Source organism: Mobula hypostoma, unplaced genomic scaffold (assembly GCF_963921235.1).
Source record: "Mobula hypostoma unplaced genomic scaffold, sMobHyp1.1 scaffold_110, whole genome shotgun sequence".
NCBI lineage: Eukaryota > Metazoa > Chordata > Chondrichthyes > Myliobatiformes > Myliobatidae > Mobula > Mobula hypostoma.
The window spans coordinates 170,190-192,466 of NW_026948207.1; the positions used below are offsets into that span (position 1 = coordinate 170,190).

At 46.7% G+C, this 22,277-nt stretch overlaps 1 protein-coding gene across 1 annotated transcript in view; it reads left to right on the top strand.

Moving 5' to 3' along the window:
• LOC134341824 (NACHT, LRR and PYD domains-containing protein 3-like) overlaps positions 1-22,277 on the top strand; it is a 57,759-nt gene that overhangs the window by 28,656 nt on the left and 6,826 nt on the right. Inside the window, exons 6-9 of the mRNA XM_063039760.1 lie at positions 4,627-4,719; positions 17,898-18,064; positions 18,990-19,161; positions 19,259-19,324. Of these exons, the coding sequence (XP_062895830.1) occupies positions 4,627-4,719; positions 17,898-18,064; positions 18,990-19,161; positions 19,259-19,324 (498 nt within the window). The remainder of the gene's footprint in view (positions 1-4,626; positions 4,720-17,897; positions 18,065-18,989; positions 19,162-19,258; positions 19,325-22,277) is intronic.

Genomic DNA, 22,277 nt, shown 5'->3' on the forward strand with positions numbered 1-22,277 from the left:
ACTCTCTGGCTTTCAGCCGTTCGGCGCGGGAGTGTCTGCAAAGTCATCCAAGGTACAGTGTGCCGATGTCATCTGGCCGGAGGAAGCCTAGTGTCTGCCGAAGCGTGTGCCGGTAATTCGCCCTTCCTCACCGGAGCAACCCTGTCCAGTTACCTCACCAAAGCGAGCCCGCAAAGTTTCTCACCGAGGTGGGTCCGTCAGTTAACCCGCTGGAGGGAATCAAGTACCGCTGTCTACTGTTCCTGGGCCGAGTCGAGAGGTCGCCACTACCTGGAGGCTTCACGTCAAGTCCTGGCTCCGGCAGCATTCAAGTAACAAGTCAAGTCCTGGTCCCGGCGGCATTCAACTTCCAAGTCACGTCCTAGCCCTGGCGGCATTCAAGTACTAAGAGAAGTCCTGACCCTGGCGGCTTCCCAATTCCGAGTCAAGTCCTGGCCTGGCAGTCTGTGATTCCTGCCCTACCCCCCGTCTGAATCCCTTCTTTGCCCCTCTCGCCTCTAGCCCTCGTCTGCAGCCCCCGCCTGCACTTCGGTCTAGTTCCATCGCCGGAGCTAGATAGGTACTGTCTGGTGTTCATTCATGTTGGTTTTGTCTTGTCTTGTCCTCGCCTCCGTGGGGTAAATCAGGCCGTCTTGCCATTGCCCCGCGAGGAGTCATGTCTTGTTTTGTCTTGTCTTGTCCTCGCCTCCGTGGTGTAGGTCAGGCCGTCTTGCCGTTGCCCCATAGGGGGTCATGTTCTCTCTTGTCCTCGCCTCTGTGGGTTAAGTCAGGCCGCCTTGCCTTTGCCCCGCGGAGGGTCATGAGTCCCGGCCCTATGTCCTGTACCAAGGAGGGGTCCCGGCTCTCTGTTCTGTGTGTGAGTCCCAGCCCTATGTCCTGTACCCAAGGAGGGGTCCTGACTCTGTGTTCTGTGTATGTGTCCATAGTTCCATGTACCTGCTCTCCCGAGACCGAGGCTCTGTGTTCCCATGTTCCTCCTCTCCCTAGCCCATGTCATGTCCATGCCTGGTTCTGGTGTCCGAGCCCGAGGCAAGACCCAGGTACTTGGTCCTTGCCCAGTCTCGGGCTCGGAGTCCATACCCCAGCCTCTTCATGTCTTCTCTAGTTCTGGGAGCCGTTTCCGAGTCTAAGCCCAGACCCTTGGTCCAAGCCTAGTCGTAGTCCTGAGACCTTGTCCAGTTCGCTATTTCATGTTCCTGCCTTGCTCTCCTGGTATCGAACAATAAACTAAATCTAAGTAAACTCACAGAATGTGTCTTGCATTTGGGTCCACCCTTGCGCCCAATGCCCCACCATTGTGACATCCACTCCTCCCTTCCCCCTCTCCTCTCTGTCTCTCCCCACACCTCGCATTTCTAATTTCCCGTTTAATGCCATCCCCAACCTCACTACTACTGTTACTTGGCCTGTATACAACTCCCACCAGCATTTTCTGCCGCTGAGTGTTTTTCAGTTCTACCCATATCGATTCCATGTCCTCCCCAGGCTAATGTCCTTCCTTTCTATTGCGTTAATCTCATATCTAACCAGCAATGCTACCCCACCACCTTTTCTCTCATGTCTATCCCCACTGAATATTGAATATCCCTGAATGTTGAGCTCCCATCCTTGGTCACCCTGAAGCCACGTCTATGTGATCCCAAAAAGACCCTAATGGCAGTTGTATACATTCCTCCAAACAGTAGCCAGAATGTGGATTACAAATTACAGCAGGAGATGGCTTTAATGTAAGGGGTGGGAAGTTCAAGGGGGATAGTAGAGGAAGGTTTTTTACTCAGATAGTGGCTGGTGCATGGAATGAACTGCCTGAGTCAGTGGTGGAGGCAGATACACTGGTGAAATTTAAGAGACTACCAGACAGGTACATAAAGGAATTAAAGGTGGGAGGTTATATGGGAGGCAGGGTTTGAGGGTCGGCACAACATTGTGGACCGAAGGGCCTGTACTGTGCTGTACTATTCTATGTTCTATGAGATGGAAAAGGTGAGTCAGAAGGGTAATGTCATAGTAATCGTTGGGGATTTTAACATGAAATTCGATTGGGAAAACCAGGTCAGTACTGGACCTCAAGACAGAAAATTGGTAGAATGTCAAAGGGATGGTTTTTAAGAACAGCTTGTTGTTGAACCCATTAGGGAATCGGCTGTGCTGGATAGGGGGTCGTGCATTGATCCGAAAGTGATAAGAGAGCTTAAGGTTAAGGAAACCTTAAGGAACATTGATCACAATATGATTGATTTCACAATGAAATTTGAGTGCGTAGGCTGATCGCCAGAAAACAGAGTGGGAATAAAGTGATCCTATTCTGGCTGGATGCCAGTTACCAATTGAGTCCTACAGGGCTTGATGTTGGGACTGCTGATTTTTACGATGTATGTCAATGATTTGGACTATGGGATTAATGATTTCTGCTAAATTTGCCGATGTAATAAATGTAGATGGAGGAGCGGGTAGTGCTGAGGAATAACAGAGCCTGCAGAGAGACTTAGATAGATTTGGGGAATGGGCAAAGAAGTGGCAAATGAAATGCAATATTGGAAAGTGTATGGTCATGCACTTTGGTGGATTAAATAGACGGGCAGACTATTATTTAGATGGGGAGAGAATTCAAAATGCAGAGATGCTAAGAGACATGGGATTCCTTATGCAGGAAACCCTAAAGGTTAACCTCCAGACTGAGACGGTGGTGAAGAAGGCGAATGCAATGTTAGCATTCATTTCTAGACGTATAGAATATAAGAGCAGGGATGTGATGTTGAGGCTCTATAAGACACTTGTGAGACCACACTTGGAGTATTGTGTGCAGTTTTGGGCTCCTTATTTTAGAAAGGATATACTGACATTGGAGAGGGTTCAGAGAAGATTCACGAGAATAATTCCAGGAATTAAAGGGTTAGTGTATGAGGACCTCCTGGCAGCTCCTGGGCTGTATTCCCTGGAGTTCAGGAGAATGAGGGGAGATGTCATAGAACAATTCCGAACGTTAAGATGCCTGAGCAGATTAGATATGGTAAAGTGATTTCCCATGGTCGAGGAGTCCAGGGCAAAGGGCACAACTTCAGAATTGAAGGACTTCCAATTGGAACAGAGATGCGAAGAACTTACTTTAGTCAATGGGTGGTAAATTTGTTGCCACAGGCGGCTGTGGATGCCAAGTCATTGGGTGTATTTAAGGTAGAGACAGATAGGTTGTCGATTAGCCAAGGCAGGAAAAGGTATGGGGAAGAAGGCAAGGGAGTGGGGATGACTGGAAGATTTGGATCAGTCTATCATTGAATGGTGGAGCAGACTGGATGGGCCGAATGGCCTACTGCTGCTCCTATATCTTATGGTCTCATTATTAAAATAATCGTCAGATTGAGAAACATTTGTTGAGAATGTAGCCAAACCGAATTTCATTGTTGGCAACCGCAATGGGTATTATAGTTGTATGAGGTGCCCTCAACTACAGTATGGATTGTAAAAGCTGGTGATTGTAAAGGTTGGTGTATTCGATCCTTTATGAGAAATCAGCAAACATACAGTCTTGTAGGGATGAAACTGAAGGGTACCATAGTGTAAGTTCAGTGTATTTGAATGGATAATATTGAAAGATATGACATCCGTCAGTTCCCAGCATTGAACAAAGCACAAATATGTAACTGATTCCCTTCGCTTTTACCCTGCCCTATCCCACTCCGGAGCATAAGACAATCATAAGTACACAACACAGAATACAACACAAGTAGGCAGGAGATACATGGCTGCTACAGATAGGCTGAGCTTTGATTACACCGTCTTCGAGATGAAGTATCAACGTACTGTCCGCTTGTTCAATAATTCCAGCATTTTGTTTTAGTTATTGTAAACCTGTTTTTGCCAGCTTGCTGTTTTTGATGTATGGTGGGTCTACACTGTGTGTAACAAGGTGCCATGTAACTCTCCGATAATAGCCAAATGAATGCGTAAATAAATCTTGGCCTGAGATTAGGTGCTAATAATGATCTTAAAACCCTGCCGGAGAAAATGTCGTGGTTCTGGACAAGATGCTGTGATGCTATGTGTGGGACTGCATTGTTCAGGATGTCAGAGTGTTTCTTTTTAGACTCAAACCATATATTCCCATAGGTGTCAATGCCAGGATTCTTTTAAGTGAAAGGAGACGGTGAGAATCAAGTGTGACAGAGAAATCTGTATAATTCAGTGGTGAGAGAAATAGATGTCCCATTGGTCTGCAGAAATATTTCAGCCCACACTGCTGTAACAGTTGTCTGTTACTCACCACAGCGCCACCAGTAGTAGGAGCACCAAAGCAGTGGGCGCTGTCTGCTCAACCTGGCTTACCATTCCTTTGACGCATCACCTCATGTCCAAGACACAAGATTGGTTCCTAAAAATGGTTTGTCTGCAATATAGCTAGCAGATACTCCGGGGAGTCCCGGAAAAGTGCACAATCCAGGGATAGAAGGGAACTGAATATTGTGTGACTGTGGGGTGATTGCCGCAGGGACATTGGGACGTATCAAGTCTTCAGTGGATAGGCCCAAGATGTTTGGAAATGTGTTGTTCTGTTTAAAAAGAAAACAGTGCTCTCTTTTATAGATCAATTTATGCCTGATGTTCTACTGTTAATTTGGCTTGTTACAGCACAGCAAAATCTGACCACATCTGTCCTCGACATGGCTGAACGGGCGAGTAGTGGAGGAGCTCCTGAGACATCAACATCAGGAGAGGTCACGGGTATGTCAGCAATTGCCTTGACTCTGTATCTGGGTTTAATTCAGTATCTGCACTTCAGAAACCATCTGTGAAAGCAGCAGAGAGATGAGAGAGAGAGTTAACATCTCCAGGGGAACACAGTCACAAGTGGAAGAAGTATAATCTCCTTTCCATCTCTCGCCACCCCTCCCTTCCCCCTCTCTTCTCCGTCTCCCCCACACCTCACATTTCTCATTTCCTGATTAATGCCATCACCAACATCACTACTACTGTCAGGTGGCCTGTGCACAATTCCCACCAGCATTTTCTGCCCCTTAGTGTTTTTCAGCTCTACCGATATCGATTCCATGTCCTCCAGGCTAATGTCCTTCCTTTCTATTGTGTTAATCTCCTTTCTAACCAGCAATGCTACCCCACCTCCTTTTCTCTGATGTCCATCCCTCCTGAATATTGAATATCCCTGAATGTTGAGCTCCCATCTTTGGTCACCCTGGAGCCATGTCTCTGTGATCCCAAAAAGACCCTAATGGCAGTTGTATACATTCCTCCAAACAGTAGCCAGAATGTGGATTACAAATCACAGCAGGAGATGGCTTTAATGTAAGTATTGGGAAGTTCAAGGGGGATAGTAGAGGAAGGTTTTTTACTCAGACAGTGGTTGGTGCATGGAATGAACTGCCTGAGTCAGTGGTGGAGGCAGATACACTAGGGAAATTTAGAGACTACCAGACAGGTACATGGAGGAATTAAAGGTGGGAGGTTATATGGGAGGCAGGGTTTGAGGGTCGGCACAACATTGTGGGCCGAAGGGCCTGTACAGTGCTGTTCTATGTTCTATGAGATGGAAAAGGCCAGTCAGAAGGGCAATGTCATAGTAATCGTTGGGGATTTTAACATGAAATTCGATTGGGAAAACCAGGTCAGTACTGGACCTCAAGACAGAAAATTGGTGGAATATCAAAGGGATGGTTTTTAAGAACAGCTTGTTGTTGAACCCATTGGGGAATCGGCTGTGCTGGATAGGGGGTCGTGCATTGATTTGGAGGTGATAAGAGAGCTTAAGGTTAAGGAAACCTTAGGGAACAGTGATCACAATATGATTGATTTCACATTGAAATTTGAGTGTGTAGGCTGATCAGCAGAAAACAGTGGGAATAAAGTGATCCTATTCTTGCTGGATGCCAGTTACCAGTGGAGTCCCACAGGGGTTGATGTTGGGACCGCTGATTTTTACAATGTATGTCAATGATTTGGATTATGGGATAAATTGATTTCTGTCTAAATTTGCCGATGAAATAAATGTAGATGGAGGAGCGGGTAGTGCTGAGGAATAACAGAGCCTGTTGAGAGACTTAGATAGATTAGGGGAATGGGCAAAGAAGTGGCAAATGAAATGCAATATTGGAAAGTGTATGGTCATGCACTTTGGTGGAATAAATAGACGGGCAGACATTTATTTGGATGGGAGAGAATTCAAAATACAGAGATGCTAAGAGACTTGGGAGTCCTTATGCAGGATACCCTAAAGGTTAACCTCCAGGTTGAGTCGGTGGTGAAGAAGACGAATGCAATGTTAGCATTCATTTCTAGACGTATAGAATATAAGAGCAGGGATGTAATGTTGAGGCTCTATAAGGCACTCGTGAGACCACACTTGGAGTATTGTGTGCAGTTCTGGGCTCCATATTTTAGAAAGGATATACTGACATTGGAGAGGCTTCAGAGAAGATTCATGAGAATAATTCCAGGAATTAAATGGTTACTGTATGAGGACCGCCTGGCAGCTCCTGGGCTGTATTCCCTGGAGTTCAGGAGAATGAGGGGAGATGTCATAGAACAATTCCGAATGTTAAGATGCCTGAGCAGATTAGATATGGTAAAGTGATTTCCCATGGTCGAGGAGTCCAGGGCAAGAGGGCACAACTTCAGAATTGAAGGACTTCCATTTAGAACAGAGATGCGAAGAACTTACTTTAGCCAATGGGTGGTAAATCTGTTGAATTTGTTGCCACAGGCGGCTGTGGATGCCAAGTCATTGGGTGTATTTAAGGTAGAGACAGATAGGTTGTCGATTAGCCAAGGCAGCAAACGGTATGGGGGAGAAGGCAAGGGAGTGGGGATGACTGGAAGATTTGGATCAGTGTATCATTGAATGGTGGAGCAGACTGGATGGGCCGAATGGCCTACTGCTGCTCCTATATCTTATGGTCTCATTATTAAAATAATCGTCAGATTGAGAAACATTTGTTGAGAATGTAGCCAAACTGAATTTCATTGTTGGCAACTGCAACGGGTGTTATAGTTGTATGAGGTGCCCTCAGCTACAATATGGATTGTAAAAGCTGGTGATTGTAAAGGTTGGTGTATTCGATCCTTTGTTAGAAATCAGTAAACATACAGTCTTGTAGGGATGAAACTGAAGGGTACCGAAGTGTAAGTTCAGTGTATTTGAATGGATAATAATGAAAGATATGACATCCGTCAGTTCCCAGCAGTGAACAAAGCACAAATATGTAACTGATTCCCTTCGCTTTTACCCTGCCCTACCCCACTCCGGAGCATAAGACAATCATAAGTACACAACACAGAATACAACACAGGTAGAGAGCAGATACGTGGCTGCTACAGATAGGCTGAGCTTTGATTACACCGTCTTCGAGATGAAGTATCAACGTACTGTCCGCTTGTTCAATAATTCCAGCATTTTGTTTTAGTTATCGTAAACCTGTTTTTGCCAGCTTGCTGTTTTTGATGTATGGTGGGTCTACATTGTTTGTAACAAGGTGCCATGTAACTCTCCGATAATAACCAAATGAATGCGTAAAGAAATCTTGACCGGAGATTAGGTGCTAATAATGATCTTAAAACCCTGCCGGAGAAAATGTCGTGGTTCTGGACAAGATACCGTGATGCTATGTGTGGGACTGCATTGTTCAGGATGTCAGAGTGTTTCTTTTTAGACTCAACCCATATATTGCCATAGGTGTCAATGCCAGGATTTGTTTAACTGAAAAGAGACAGTGAGAATCAGGTGTGACTGAGAAATCTGTATAATTCAGTGACGAGAGAAATAGATGTCCCATTGGTCTGCAGAAATATTTCAGCCCACAATGCTGTAACCGTTGTCCAGTACTCACCACAGGGCCACCAGTGGTAGGAGGACCAAAGCAGGGATAGAATGGAACTGAGTATTGTGTGACTGTGGGGGGATTGCCGCAGGGACATTAGGTCGTATCAAGTCTTCGGTGGATAGGCCCAAGATGTTTGGAAATGTGTTGTTATGTTTAATAAAAACAGTGCTTTCCTTTATAGATCAATTTATGCCTGACGTTCTACTGTTAATTTTGCTTGTTACAGCACAGCAAAATCTGACCACATCTGTCCTTGACATGGCTGAACGGGTGGGTAGTGGAGGAATTCCTGAGACATCAACATCAGGAGAGGTCACGGGTATGTTGGCAATTGCCTTGACTCTGTATCTGGGTTTAATTCAGTATCTTCACCTCTCAAAATATCTGTGAAGCAGCAGAGAGGTGAGAGAGAGAGAACTAACATCTCCGGGGGAACACAGTCACAAGTGGAAGAAGTACAATCTCCTCTCCATCCCTCCCAACCCTCCCTTCCTCATCTCCTCTCCATCTCTCCCCACCGGTCCTTTCCCACTCTCCTCTCAGTCTCTCACCACCCCTCCTTTCCCCCTCTCCACTCCCTCCACCACCCCTCTCTTCCCTCTCTCCTCGCCCTCTCTCCCCACCCCTACCCTCCCCCTCTCCTTTCCATCTCTCCCCAACCTTCCCTTCCCACTCACCTCTCCATCTCTCCACTCCTCCCTTCCCCCCTCCTCTCCTTCTCACTCGACCACTTCCTTCTCCCTCTCCTCTTCGTCTCTCTCCACCCCTCCCTTCCCCCTCTCTTCTCCGTCTCTCCCCACCCCTCCCTTTCCACTCTTCTCTCCGTCTCTCCACTGTCATGGTCCGGATCGGGATCCCTTTTAATTTACCTTGTTTATGTTAAAATCCCTGTTTTCCCGTGTCCCTCGACTTTGGTGATTTGAGGCAATAAATGCTCGGCTGAACCGGTAGTTTATAGTCTCCGGCTTTCAGCCGTTCGGCGCGGGAGCATCGGCAAAGTCATCTAAGGTACGGTGTGCCGATGTCATCTGGCCGGAGGAAGCCTAGTCTCTGCTGAAGCGTGTGCCGGTAATTCGCCTTTTCCTCACCGGAGCAACCCTGTTCAGGTACCTCGTCAAAGCGAGCCTGCAAAGTTTCCTCATCAAGGTGGGTCTGTCAGTTAACCCGCCGGAGGGAATCAAGAACCGCTGTCTACTGTTCCCGTACCGAGTCGAGAGCTTGACACTACCTGGAGGTTCCACATCAAGTCCTGGCTCTGGTGGCATTCAAGTAGCAAGTCAAGTCCTGTTCCCGGCGGCATTCAAGTTCCAAGTGAAGTTCTGGCCCTGGCGGCTTTGCAATTCTGAGTCAAGTCCTGGCCTGGTGGTCTGTGATTCCTGTCCTACCCCCATGTCTGAATCCCTTCTTTGCCTCTCTCGCCTCTAGCCCTCATCTGCAGCCCCCGCCTGCATTTCGGTCTAGTTCCATCGTCGGAGCTATATAGGTACTGTCTGGTGTTTATTCATGTTGGTTTTGTCTTGTCTTGTCCTCGCCTCTGTGGGGTAAGTCAGGCCGTGTTGCCGTTGCCCCGCAGGGAGTCATGTCTTGTCTTGTCTGGTCCTCGCCTCCATGGGGTAAGTCAGCCCGTCTTGCCGTTGCTCCGCGACGAGCCATGTCTTGTCTTGTCTTGTCCTTGCCTCTGTGGTGTAAGTCAGGCTGTCTTGCCGTTGCCCCGTGAGGAGTCATGTCTTATCTTGTCTTGTCCTCGCCTCTGTGGTGTAGGTCAGGCCGTCTTGCCGTTGCCCCGCGGAGGGTCATGAGTCCCGGCCCTACGTCCTGTACCCAAGGAGGGGTCCCGTTCTGTGTATGTGTCCATGGTTCCATGTACCTGCTCTCCCGAGACCGAGGCTCTGTGTTCCCATGTTCCTCCCCTCCCTCGCCTATGTCATGTCCATGCCTGGTTCTGGTGTCCGAGCCCGAGGCAAGACCCAGGTACTGGGTCCTTGCCCAGTCTCGGGCTCGGAGTCCATACCCTGGCCTCTTAATGTCTCCTCTAGTTCTGGGAGCCGGTTCCGAGTCTAAGCCCAGACCCTTGGTCCCAGCCTAGTCGTAGTCCTGAGACCTTGTCCAGTTTGCTATTCCTGCTCCTGCCTTGCTCTCCTGGTATCGAACAATAAACTAAATCTAAGTAACCTCACAAGATGTGTCTTGCATTTGGGTCCACCCTTGCACGCAATACCCCACGATTGTGACATCCACTCCTCCCTTCCCCCTCTCCTCTCTGTCTCTCCCCACACCTCGCATTTCTAATTTCCCGTTTAATGCCATCCCCAACCTCAGTACTACTGTTACTTGGCCTGTATACAACTCCCACCAGCATTTTCTTCCCCTTAGTGTTTTTCAGTTCTACCCATATCGATTCCATGTCCTCCCCAGGCTAATGTCCTTCCTTTCTATTGCGTTAATCTCATATCTAACCAGCAATGCTACCCCACCACCTTTTCTCCCATGTCTATCCCTCCTGAATATTGAATATCCCTGAATGTTGAGCTCCCATCCTTGGTCACCCTGAAGCCATGTCTATGTGATCCCAAAAAGACCCTAATGGCAGTTGTATACATTCCTCCAAACAGTAGCCAGAATGTGGATTACAAATTACAGCAGGAGATGGCTTTAATGTAAGGGGTGGGAAGTTCAAGGGGGATAGTAGAGGACTTTATTTTTACTCAAAGAGTGATTGGTGGTTGGAATGAACTGCCTGAGTCAGTGGTGGAGGCAGATAAACTAGGGAAATTTAAGAGACAACCAAACAGGTATTTGGAGGAATTAAAGGTGGGAGGTTATATGGGAGGCAGGGTTTGAGGGTCGGCACAACATTGTGGACCGAAGGGCCTGTACAGTGCTGTTCTATGTTCTATGAGATGGAAAAGGCCAGTCAGAAGGGCAATGTCATAGTAATCGTTGGGGATTTTAACATGAAATTCGATTGGGAAAACCAGGTCAGTACTGGACCTCAAGACAGAAAATTGGTAGAATATCAAAGGGATGGTTTTAAAGAACAGTTTGTTGTTGAACCCACTGGGGAATCGGCTGTGCTGGATTACGTGTCGTGCATTGATCCGGCGGTGATAAGAGAGCTTAAGGTTCAGGAAACCTTAAGGAACATTGATCACAATATGATTGATTTCACAATGAAATTTGAGTGTGTAGGCTGATCAGCAGAAAACAGAGTGGGAATAAAGTGATCCTATTCTTGCTGGATGCCAGTTACCAGTGGAGTCCCACAGGGCTTGATGTTGGGACCGCTGATTTTTACGATGTATGTCAATGATTTGGACTATGGGATTAATGTTTTCTGCTAAATTTGCCGATGAAATAAATGTAGATGGAGGAGCGGGTAGTGCTGAGGAATAACATAGCCTGTAGAGAGACTTAGATAGATTTGGGGAATGGGCAAAGAAGTGGCAAATGAAATACAATTTTGGAAAGTGTATGGTCATGCACTTTGGTGGATTAAATAGATGGGCAGACTATTATTTAGATGGGGAGAGAATTCAAAATGCAGAGATGCTAAGAGACGTGGGATTCCTTATGCAGGAAACCCTAAAGGTTAACCTCCAGGTTGAGACGGTGGTGAGGAAGGCGAATGCAATGTTAGCATTCCTTTCTAGACGTATAGAATATAAGAGCATGGATGTGATGTTGAGGCTCGATAAGACACTCGTGAGACCACACTTGGAGTATTGTGTGCAGTTTTGGGCTCCTTATTTTAGAAAGGATATACTGACATTGGAGAGGGTTCAGAGAAGATTCACGAGAATAATTCCAGGAATTAAAGGGTTAGTGTATGAGGACCTCCTGGCAGCTCCTGGGCTGTATTCCCTGGAGTTCAGGAGAATGAGGGGAGATGTCATAGAACAATTCCGAACGTTAAGATCCCTGAGCAGATTAGATATGGTAAAGTGATTTCCCATTGTCGAGGAGTCCAGGGCAAAGGGCACAACTTCAGAATTGAAGGACTTCCAATTGGAACAGAGATGCGAAGAACTTACTTTAGCCAATGGGTGCTAAATTTGTTGCCACAGGCGGCTGTGGATGCCAAGTCATTGGGTGTATTTAAGGTGGAGACAGATAGGTTGTCGATTAGCCAAGGCAGCAAAAGGTATGGGGAAGAAGGCAGGGGAGTGGGGATGACTGGAAGATTTGGATCAGTCTATCATTGAATGGTGGAGCAGACTGGATGGGCCGAATGGCCTACTGCTGCTCCTATATCTTATGGTCTCATTATTAAAATAATCGTCAGATTGAGAAACATTTGTTGAGAATGTAGCCAAACCGAATTTCATTGTTGGCAACTGCAACGGGTGTTATAGTTGTATGAGGTGCCCTCAACTACAGTATGGATTGTAAAAGCTGGTGATTGTAAAGGTTGGTGTATTCGATCCTTTATGAGAAATCAGCAAACATACAGTCTTGTAGGGATGAAACTGAAGGGTACCATAGTGTAAGTTCAGTGTATTTGAATGGATAATATTGAAAGATATGACATCCATCAGTTCCCAGCATTGAACAAAGCACAAATATGTAACTGATTCCCTTCGCTTTTACCCTGCCCTACCCCACCCCACTCCGGAGCATAAGACAATCATAAGTACACAACACAGAATACAACACAGGTAGGCAGCAGATACATGGCTGCTACAGATAGGCTGAGCTTTGATTACACCGTCTTCGAGATGAAGTATCAACGTACTGTCCGCTTGTTCAATAATTCCAGCATTTTGTTTTAGTTATTGTAAACCTGTTTTTGCCAGCTTGCTGTTTTTGATGTATGTGGGTCTACACTGTGTGTAACAAGGTGCCATGTAACTCTCCGATAATAGCCAAATGAATGCGTAAATAAATCTTGGCCTGAGATTAGGTGCTAATAATGATCTTAAAACCCTGCCGGAGAAAATGTCGTGATTCTGGACAAGATGCTGTGATGCTATGTGTGGGACTGCATTGTTCAGGATGTCAGAGTGTTTCTTTTTAGACTCAAACCATATATTCCCATAGGTGTCAATGCCAGGATTTGTTTAAGTGAAAGGAGACGGTGAGAATCAAGTGTGACAGAGAAATCTGTATAATTCAGTGGTGAGAGAAATAGATGTCCCATTGGTCTGCAGAAATATTTCAGCCCACACTGCTGTAACAGTTGTCTGTTACTCACCACAGCGCCACCAGTAGTAGGAGCACCAAAGCAGTGGGCGCTGTCTGCTCAACCTGGCTTACCATTCCTTTGACGCATCACCTCATGTCCAAGACACAAGATTGGTTCCTAAAAATGGTTTGTCTGCAATATAGCTAGCAGATACTCCGGGGAGTCCCGGAAAAGTGCACAATCCAGGGATAGAAGGGAACTGAATATTGTGTGACTGTGGGGAGATTGCCACAGGGACATTAGGACGTATCAAGTCTTCAGTGGATAGGCCCAAGATGTTTGGAAATGTGTTGTTATGTTTAATAAAAACAGTGCTTTCCTTTATAGATCAATTAATGCCTGATGTTCTACTGTTAATTTTGCTTGTTACAGCACAGCAAAATCTGACCACATCTGTCCTCGACATGGCTGAACGGGTGGGTAGTGGAGGAGTTCCTGAGACATCAACATCAGGAGAGGTCACGGGTATGTTGGCAATTGCCTTGACTCTGTATCTGGGTTTAATTCAGTATCTGCACTTCAGAAACCATCTGTGAAAGCAGCAGAGAGATGAGAGAGAGAGTTAACATCTCCAGGGGAACACAGTCACAAGTGGAAGAAGTATAATCTCCTTTCCATCTCTCGCCACCCCTCCCTTCCCCCTCGCCTCTCCGTCTCTCCCACCCATCTCTTCCACCTCTCCCATCCCCCTTCCTCTCCGTCCCTCCCCACCCCTCCCTTCCCGCTCTCCTCTTGGTCTCTTTCCACCCCTCCTTTCCCCCGCTCCTCTCGGTCGCTCCCCAACCCTCCGTGCACCCACTCCTCTCCAACCCCCCACCCTTCCCTTCCCCCTCTCCTCCCCATCTCTACCAACTCCTTCCTTCTCCCTCTCCTCTCCGTCTCTCCCCACCCTCCCTTCCCCTTCTCCTCACCATCCTCTCCACTCCACCCTTCCCCCTCTCCTCTCCGTCTCCCCCACACCTCACATTTCTCATTTCCTGATTAATGCCATCACCAACATCACTACTACTGTCAGGTGGCCTGTGCACAATTCCCACCAGCATTTTCTGCCCCTTAGTGTTTTTCAGCTCTACCAATATCGATTCCATGTCCTCCAGGCTAATGTCCTTCCTTTCTATTGTGTTAATCTCCTTTCTAACCAGCAATGCTACCCCACCTCCTTTTCTCTGATGTCTATCCCTCCTGAATATTGAATATCCCTGAATGTTGAGCTCCCATCTTTGGTCACCCTGGAGCCATGTCTCTGTGATCCCAAAAAGACCCTAATGGCAGTTGTATACATTCCTCCAAACAGTAGCCAGAATGTGGATTACAAATCACAGCAGGAGATGGCTTTAATGTAAGGGGTGGGAAGTTCAAGGGGGATAGTAGAGGAAGGTTTTTTACTCAGATAGTGGTTGGTGCATGGAATGAACTGCCTGAGTCAGTGGTGCAGGCAGATACACTAGGGAAATTTAAGAGACTACCAGACAGGTACATGGAGGAATTAAAGGTGGGAGGTTATATGGGAGGCAGGGTTTGAGGGTTGGCACAACATTGTGGACCGAAGGGCCTGTACAGTGCTGTTCTATGTTCTATGAGATGGAAAAGGCCAGTCAGAAGGGCAATGTCATAGTAATCGTTGGGGATTTTAACATGAAATTCGATTGGGAAAACCAGGTCAGTACTGGACCTCAAGACAGAAAATTGGTAGAATATCAAAGGAATGGTTATTAAGAACAGCTTGTTGTTGAACCCATTAGGGAATTGGCTGTGCTGGCTTGGGTGTTGTGCATTGATTTGGAGGTGATAAGAGAGCTTAAGGTTAAGGAAACCTTAGGGAACAGTGATCACAATATGATTGATTTCACATTGAAATTTGAGTGTGTAGGCTGATCAGCAGAAAACAGTGGGAATAAAGTGATCCTATTCTTGCTGGATGCCAGTTACCAGTGGAGTCCCACAGGGGTTGATGTTGGGACCGCTGATTTTTACAATGTATGTCAATGATTTGGATTATGGGATAAATTGATTTCTGTCTAAATTTGCCGATGAAATAAATGTAGGAGGAGGAGCGGGTAGTGCTGAGGAATAACAGAGCCTGTTGAGAGACTTAGATAGATTAGGGGAATGGGCAAAGAAGTGGCAAATGAAATGCAATATTGGAAAGTGTATGGTCATGCACTTTGGTGGAATAAATAGACGGGCAGACAATTATTTGGATGGGAGAGAATTCAAAATACAGAGATGCTAAGAGACTTGGGAGTCCTTATGCAGGATATCCTAAAGGTTAACCTCCAGGTTGAGTCAGTGGTGAGGAAGGCGAATGCAATGTTAGCATTCATTTCTGGACATATAGAATATAAGAGCATGGATGTAATGTTGAGGCTCTATAAGGCACTCGTGAGACCACACTTGGAGTATTGTGTGCAGTTCTGGGCTCCATATTTTAGAAAGGATATACTGACATTGGAGAGGCTTCAGAGAAGATTCATGAGAATAATTCCAGGAATTAAATGGTTACTGTATGAGGAACGCCTGGCAGCTCCTGGGCTGTATTCCCTGGAGTTCAGGAGAATGAGGGGAGATGTCATAGAACAATTCCGAACGTTAAGATGCCTGAGCAGATTAGATATGGTAAAGTGATTTCCCATGGTAGAGGAGTCCAGGGCAAGAGGGCACAACTTCAGAATTGAAGGACTTCCAATTAGAACAGAGATGCAAAGAACTTACTTTAGCCAATGGGTGGTAAATCTGTTGAATTTGTTGCCACAGGTGGCTGTGGATGCCAAGTCATTGGGTGTATTTAAGGTGGAGACAGATCGGTTGTCGATTAGCCAAGGCAGCAAAAGGTATGGGGGAGAAGGCAGGGGAGTGGGGATGACTGGAAGAATTGGATCAGTCTATCATTGAATGGTGGAGCAGACTGGATGGGCCGAATGGCCTACTGCTGCTCCTATATCTTATGGTCTCATTATTAAAATAATTGTCAGATTGAGAAATATTTGTCGAGAATGTAGCCAAACCGAATTTCATTGTTGGCAACTGCAACGGGTGTTATAGTTGTATGAGGTGCCCTCAACTACAGTATGGATTGTAAAAGCTGGTGATTGTAAAGGTTGGTGTATTCAATCCTTTATGAGAAATCAGCAAACATACAATCTTGTAGGGATGAAACTGAAGGGTACCATAGTGTAAGTTCAGTGTATTTGAATGGATAATAATGAAAGATATGACATCCGTCAGTTCCCAGCAGTGAACAAAGCACAAATATGTAACTGATTCCCTTCGCTTTTACCCTGCCCTACCCCACCTCACTCCGGAGCATAAGACAATCATAAGTACACAACACAGAATACAACACAGGTAGGCAGCAGATACATGGCTGCTACAGATAGGCTGAGCTTTGATTACACCGTCTTCGAGATGAAGTATCAACGTACTGTCCGCTTGTTCAATAATTCAAGCATTTTGTTTTAGTTATCGTAAACCTGTTTTTGCCAGCTTGCTGTTTTTGATGCATGGTGGGTCTACATTGTGTGTAACAAGGTGCCATGTAACTCTCCGATAATAACCAAATGAATGCGTAAATAAATCTTGACCGGAGATTAGGTGCTAATAATGATCTTAAAACCCTGCCGGAAAAAATGTCGTGGTTCTGGACAAGATGCCGTGATGCTATGTGTGGGACTGCATTGTTCAGGATGTCAGAGTGTTTCTTTTTAGACTCAACCCATATATTGCCATAGGTGTCAATGCCAGGATTTGTTTAACTGAAAAGAGACAGTGAGAATCAGGTGTGACTGAGAAATCTGTATAATTCAGTGACGAGAGAAATAGATGTCCCATTGGTCTGCAGAAATATTTCAGCCCACACTGCTGTAACCGTTGTCCATTACTCACCACAGGGCCACCAGTGGTAGGAGGACCAAAGCAGGGATAGAATGGAACTGAGTATTGTGTGTCTGTGGGGGGGATTGCCGCAGGGACATTAGGTCGTATCAAGTCTTCGGTGGATCGGCCCAAGATGTTTGGAAATGTGTTGTTATGTTTCATAAAAACAGTGCTTTCCTTTATAGGTCAATTAATGCCTGATATTCTACTGTTAATTTTGCTTGTTACAGCACAGCAAAATCTGACCACATCTGTCCTCGACATGGCTGAACGGGTGGGTAGTGGAGGAATTCCTGAGACATCAACATCAGGAGAGGTCACGGGTATGTTGGCAATTGCCTTGACTCTGTATCTGGGTTTAATTCAGTATCTTCAACTCTCAAAATATCTGTGAAGCAGCAGAGAGGTGAGAGAGAGAGAACTAACATCTCCGGGGGGACACAGTCACAAGTGGAAGAAGTACAATCTCCTCTCCATCTCTCACCAGCCCTCCTTTCCTCTTCTCCTCTTCGTCTCTCCCCATCCTCCCTTCCCCCTCTCCTCCCTCTCTCCCCACGCTTACCCTCCGCCTCTCCTCTCCCTCTGTCCTCACCTCTACCCTCCCCTTCTCCTCTCCGTCTCTCCACCCCTCCCCCTCTCCTCTCCATCTCTCCTCACCCCTCCCATCCCCCCTCCTCTCCGTCTCTCCCCACCCTCCCTTCTCCCCCTCCTCCCTTCTCCCCCTCCTCTCCATCTCTCCCCACACCTCCCTTCCCACTCCACCACCTCTCTCTCTCTCTCCCTCTCTCTTCCTGTCCCTCCGCTCCTTCTGTCCCACCTCCGGCTCACCGTCCCCACCACCAGATCTCTCACCCCTCCCTCTTGGACCTGCTCTCCATACCATGCTCCCCCTACCATATATATCTCGGACTGTGTTTTGTGACCTGCCACACCATCTTTAAGTTCCAGAGAGAAAGTTGCTGCCCAATATTGTGGTCAGTAATTTCTTTAATTTCCCCCATTTCCTTTCACAGATCCGAGCTCAGTGATCACCGAGCTCCTGACAGGCTGGGATGATTTCCAGCTGCTGCAGCTGACGGATTTCTACCGGGACAGGCTGGAGCAGGCGATGGAAGGAGGGGTGCATGGAGTGAGCCTGGCGTTAACGGCCGAGAATCAGTTCAGTGGAGAGGAACATCGGGTGAGTGGGAGGGAGAATGGGTTTGAATTTTCACACATCACAGGACTGATGGGTGTCAGAACTCTGACTCATCGTGTATTAAATTAGATAAACGAACAACTCAGAAATAAATACTGTGCGTGCAATCACAAACATGTGTATGTGAATCTGAACCAGTGATAGAAAGGGGTGAGTAGACCCCGCGGACTGGTGGGTGGCTGCTCAGTGTTCGGAGTGAGTTGAGCAGGTAACAGTTGTGTGGGCTCACAGTATTAAATGGAAATATGATGGGAGGTTTTGGTTTGGGAAGACTGTGCAGCCTGACAGCAGGATGTCAGTGAGAACCGGGGCATCATCAGTGGGTGCCACAGGAGCTGGAGTGTGTTCTGTTCTGGGTGGAGATGATTGTGTTACAATCTGTAATTGCAAGCAGTGGATTGGAAAATACTGCCATGTCGTAATGTGTAATCACTGAATAAACCTCCACTGGAAAAGGTAGAGAAAAGGCATCAGGTGTCAACTGGTAATCCGCTGTCATGTTGGACACTGGCAGACTAAGCAGATGGATCACATCATCTTTTCTACAACTTCTTTGAGACTGTTCACTGTGTTACAAAAACCCTCCTGACTTCTTTCTTCCTCTGTGATCATTATTTTCTGATTTCTGTCTTATACCGTCAAATCCAGTAAGGAATTATTTACGGATTTGGAGCCACGTCAACTCAGAGATCGCAGACCAGCCAGGATCTCATTGACTGGTGGACCAGGTTCACGGTGAATGTCTCTCCGTGTGCTCTGCACTCAGAATGTACAGTGCATGTGCAGACAGGATCAGCACCCGTCCGGGTGACTGCTCCGTGTGATCCCGGTACAGAGCACATCATTTACTTCTCATTCTCTGTGTGAATCTCTCAGTCCCCAATATGTTCACCGTTACTCTTCACAGAAAATCTCTGATCTCGCTGATAAGGGAGAGTGGGCGGACAGTTCTAAACTCCTCCTGAGCCTGGTGATGGAGAAAGGCTCCCACGCCCGGAGGGTGATGTGGGAAACCTTTGTGAAAATGCGGATTGGTGCCCCAAAGTTAGACGAAATACTGAAGGAAATACAGGAACATGGTGAGATAATATTAGAGATTAATTCAAATTTGGATTGCAACACATCACAGTTTAAAATTTTACACATCATTCCCTCAATTTGTTTAAATTCAAACAGGTTTTGATCCCTCCCATCAATCAAATCCCGCTGAAGGTTTACTAGAGGTGCCCAGTGAGCTGAAAGGTAAGTGAACGTGCATTAAACGTTGACGAGTATAACACAGGAATAGGACATTAAGGAATATAATATTGTGCCGAACCAGCTAAGAAGTAAATCAAACACACCCAAATTCGAATCCCTCCTTCCTACACCGCGTCCGTATGCCTCCATCTTCCTCACATCCATGTGCCGGTCCAAACCTCTCTTAGAAGTCTCTAACAATTTGCCTCTACCACGGTACCAGGCAATGCATTCCAGGCATCCACGAGTCTGTCCCTCACATCCCCAATAATCAAACCCGTTCTCACCTTCACTGCAGGCCCTCTAATAATAGACACTTCAACCCCAGGAGACTGATTCTCTCTGTCCAAGCCATCTATGCCTCTCATAATCTTGTCAACCTGTGTCAGAGCTTCCCTCAGCCTCCGATGATCCAGAGAAAACAATCTAATTTTATCCAACGTCTCATGGTAGCACATGCCCTCTAAACCAGGCAGTATCCTGGTGAATCTCTTCTGCTCCGTCTCTAAAGCCTCAACACCCCTCCGGTAGTGGGGTGATCGGAATGGTACGCAATGGCCCAGATGAGGCTGAAACAGAGTTCATAAAGTTGAAACTTGAACTTTGTTTCCACCAGCGGTTGTAATTTGCATAGGGTTGTTAAGTTGTTGAGCCACAAGGATCTGACCAGGTAAATATTGGCACTGTGACAGAGAACACAGCGAACCATGTTTGCTGAAGAGAGAGTTTTCAAAGGACATTTTGAGGAAAGAGGCAGAGAGCAGGTGGGTTTGAGGAAAGAGGTCACACCGATCTAGGGCCTGCAACTATAGATCCCCACCGGAGTATCATAAGGGGGTGGCTGGGACTGGACCCAAGTGCAAGACACAGACATTGAAGTACCATAGTACCATAGAAACTACAGCACAGGAACAGGCATTTTGACCTTTCTTGGCTGTGCCTAGTCCCACTGACCTGCACACGGACCATATCCCTCCATACACCTCCCATCCATGTATCTGTCCAATTTATTCTTAAGTGTTAAAAAAGAACCCGCATTTACCACCTCGTCTGGCAGCTCATTCCATACTCCCACCACTCTCTGTGTGAAGAAGCCCCCCACTAATGTTCCCTTTAAACTTTTCCCCCCTCACCCTTAACCCATGTCCTCTGGTTTTTTTCTCCCCTTGCCTCAGTGGAAAAAGCCTGCTTGCATTCACTGTATCTATACCCATCATAATTTTATATACCTCTATCAAATCTCCCCTCATTCTTCTACGCTCCAGGGAATAAAGTCCCAACCTATTCAACCTTTCTCTGTAACTGAGTTTCTCAAGTCCCGGCAACATCCTTGTAAACCTTCTCTGCGCTCTTTCAACCTTATTTATATCCTTCCTGTAATTTGGTGACCAAAACTGAACACAAAACTCCAGATTCGGCCTCACCAACGCCTTATACAACCTCACCATAACATTCCAGCTCTTATACTCAATACTTTTATTAATAAAGGCCAATGTACCAAAAGCTCTCTTTACGACCCTATCTACCTGTGATGCCACTTTTAGGGAATTTTGTATCTGTATTCCCAGATCCCTCTGTTCCACTGCACTCCTCAGTGCCTTACCATTAACCCTGTATGTTCTACGTTGGTTTGTCCTTCCAACGTGCAATACTTCATGCTTGTCTGTATTAAACTCCATCTGCCATTTTTCAGCCCATTTTTCCAGCTGGTCCAAGTCCCTCTGTAGGCTCTGAAAACTTCCTCACTGTCTACTACACCTCCAATCTTTGTATCATCAGCAAATTTGCTGATCCAATTTACCACATTATCATCCAGATCATTGATATGGATGAGAAATAACAATGGACCCAGCACTGATTCCTGTGGTACACCACTAGTCACAGGCCTCCACTCAGAGAAGCAATTCTCTACCACCACTCTCTGGCTTCTTCCATCGAGCCAATGTCTAATCCAATTTACCACCTCTCCATGTATACCTAGTGACTGAATTTTCCTAACTAACCTCCCATGCAGGACCTTGTCAAAGGCCTTACTGAAATCCATGTAGACAATATCCACTGCCTTCCCTTCATCCACTTTCCTGGTAACGTCCTCAAAAAACTCCAATAGATTGGTCAAACATGACCTACCTCGCACAAAGCCATGTTGACTCTCCCTAATAAGTCTCAGTCTATCCAAATGCTTGTAGATTCTGTCTCTTAGTACTCCCTCCAATAAATTACCTACTACCGACGTTTAACTTACTGGCCTATAATTTCCCGGATTACTTTTCGATCCTATTTTAAACAATGGAACAACATGAGCCACTCTCCAATCCTCCGGCACCTCACCTGTAGACAGCGACATTTTAAATATTTCAGCCAGGGCCCCTGCAAGTACTAGGGACAGGACTAGGATACAGGGTGAGGGCTAGGACATGGACACGAAAACCGGGAACCCGGAACAGGACTGAACAGGAGAGCTAGGAGCCCGGGCTTGGACTCCGAGCCAGAGACTAGACAAGGACACAGAACCTGGGTTTTGCCTCTGGCTCAGATTCCTGAATTCGGCAAGTATGTGACATGGCTGGCAGGCAGGACGAGGCTGGAGTCTTCAGACTTGAGGCGAGGCTGGGGACCAGAGGCTTGAGGTGAAGCTGGAGACCAGAGGCTTGAGACTAGAAGATTGAGGCTTGGGGTGAGGCTCGGCTAGAGACTTGAGGTTTTGCAGCTCCTCCTGGGCAGGGCGCGGTACACCTGGGCAGGGTGCGGATCTCTGCCCAGCGGAGGCAAGGGACGGGAAGGGACAAAACCCACCGCAGGGTAACAGCGATCTGGCCTGACTTACCTGACTGAGGCAAAGGACAGGAAGGGATAGTGCCCACCACAGGGTAATGGCAATCTGGCCTGGCTTACCTGATGGAGGCAAGGGACAGTAAGGGACAGAACCACCCACAGAGTAACAGCAATCTGGAGT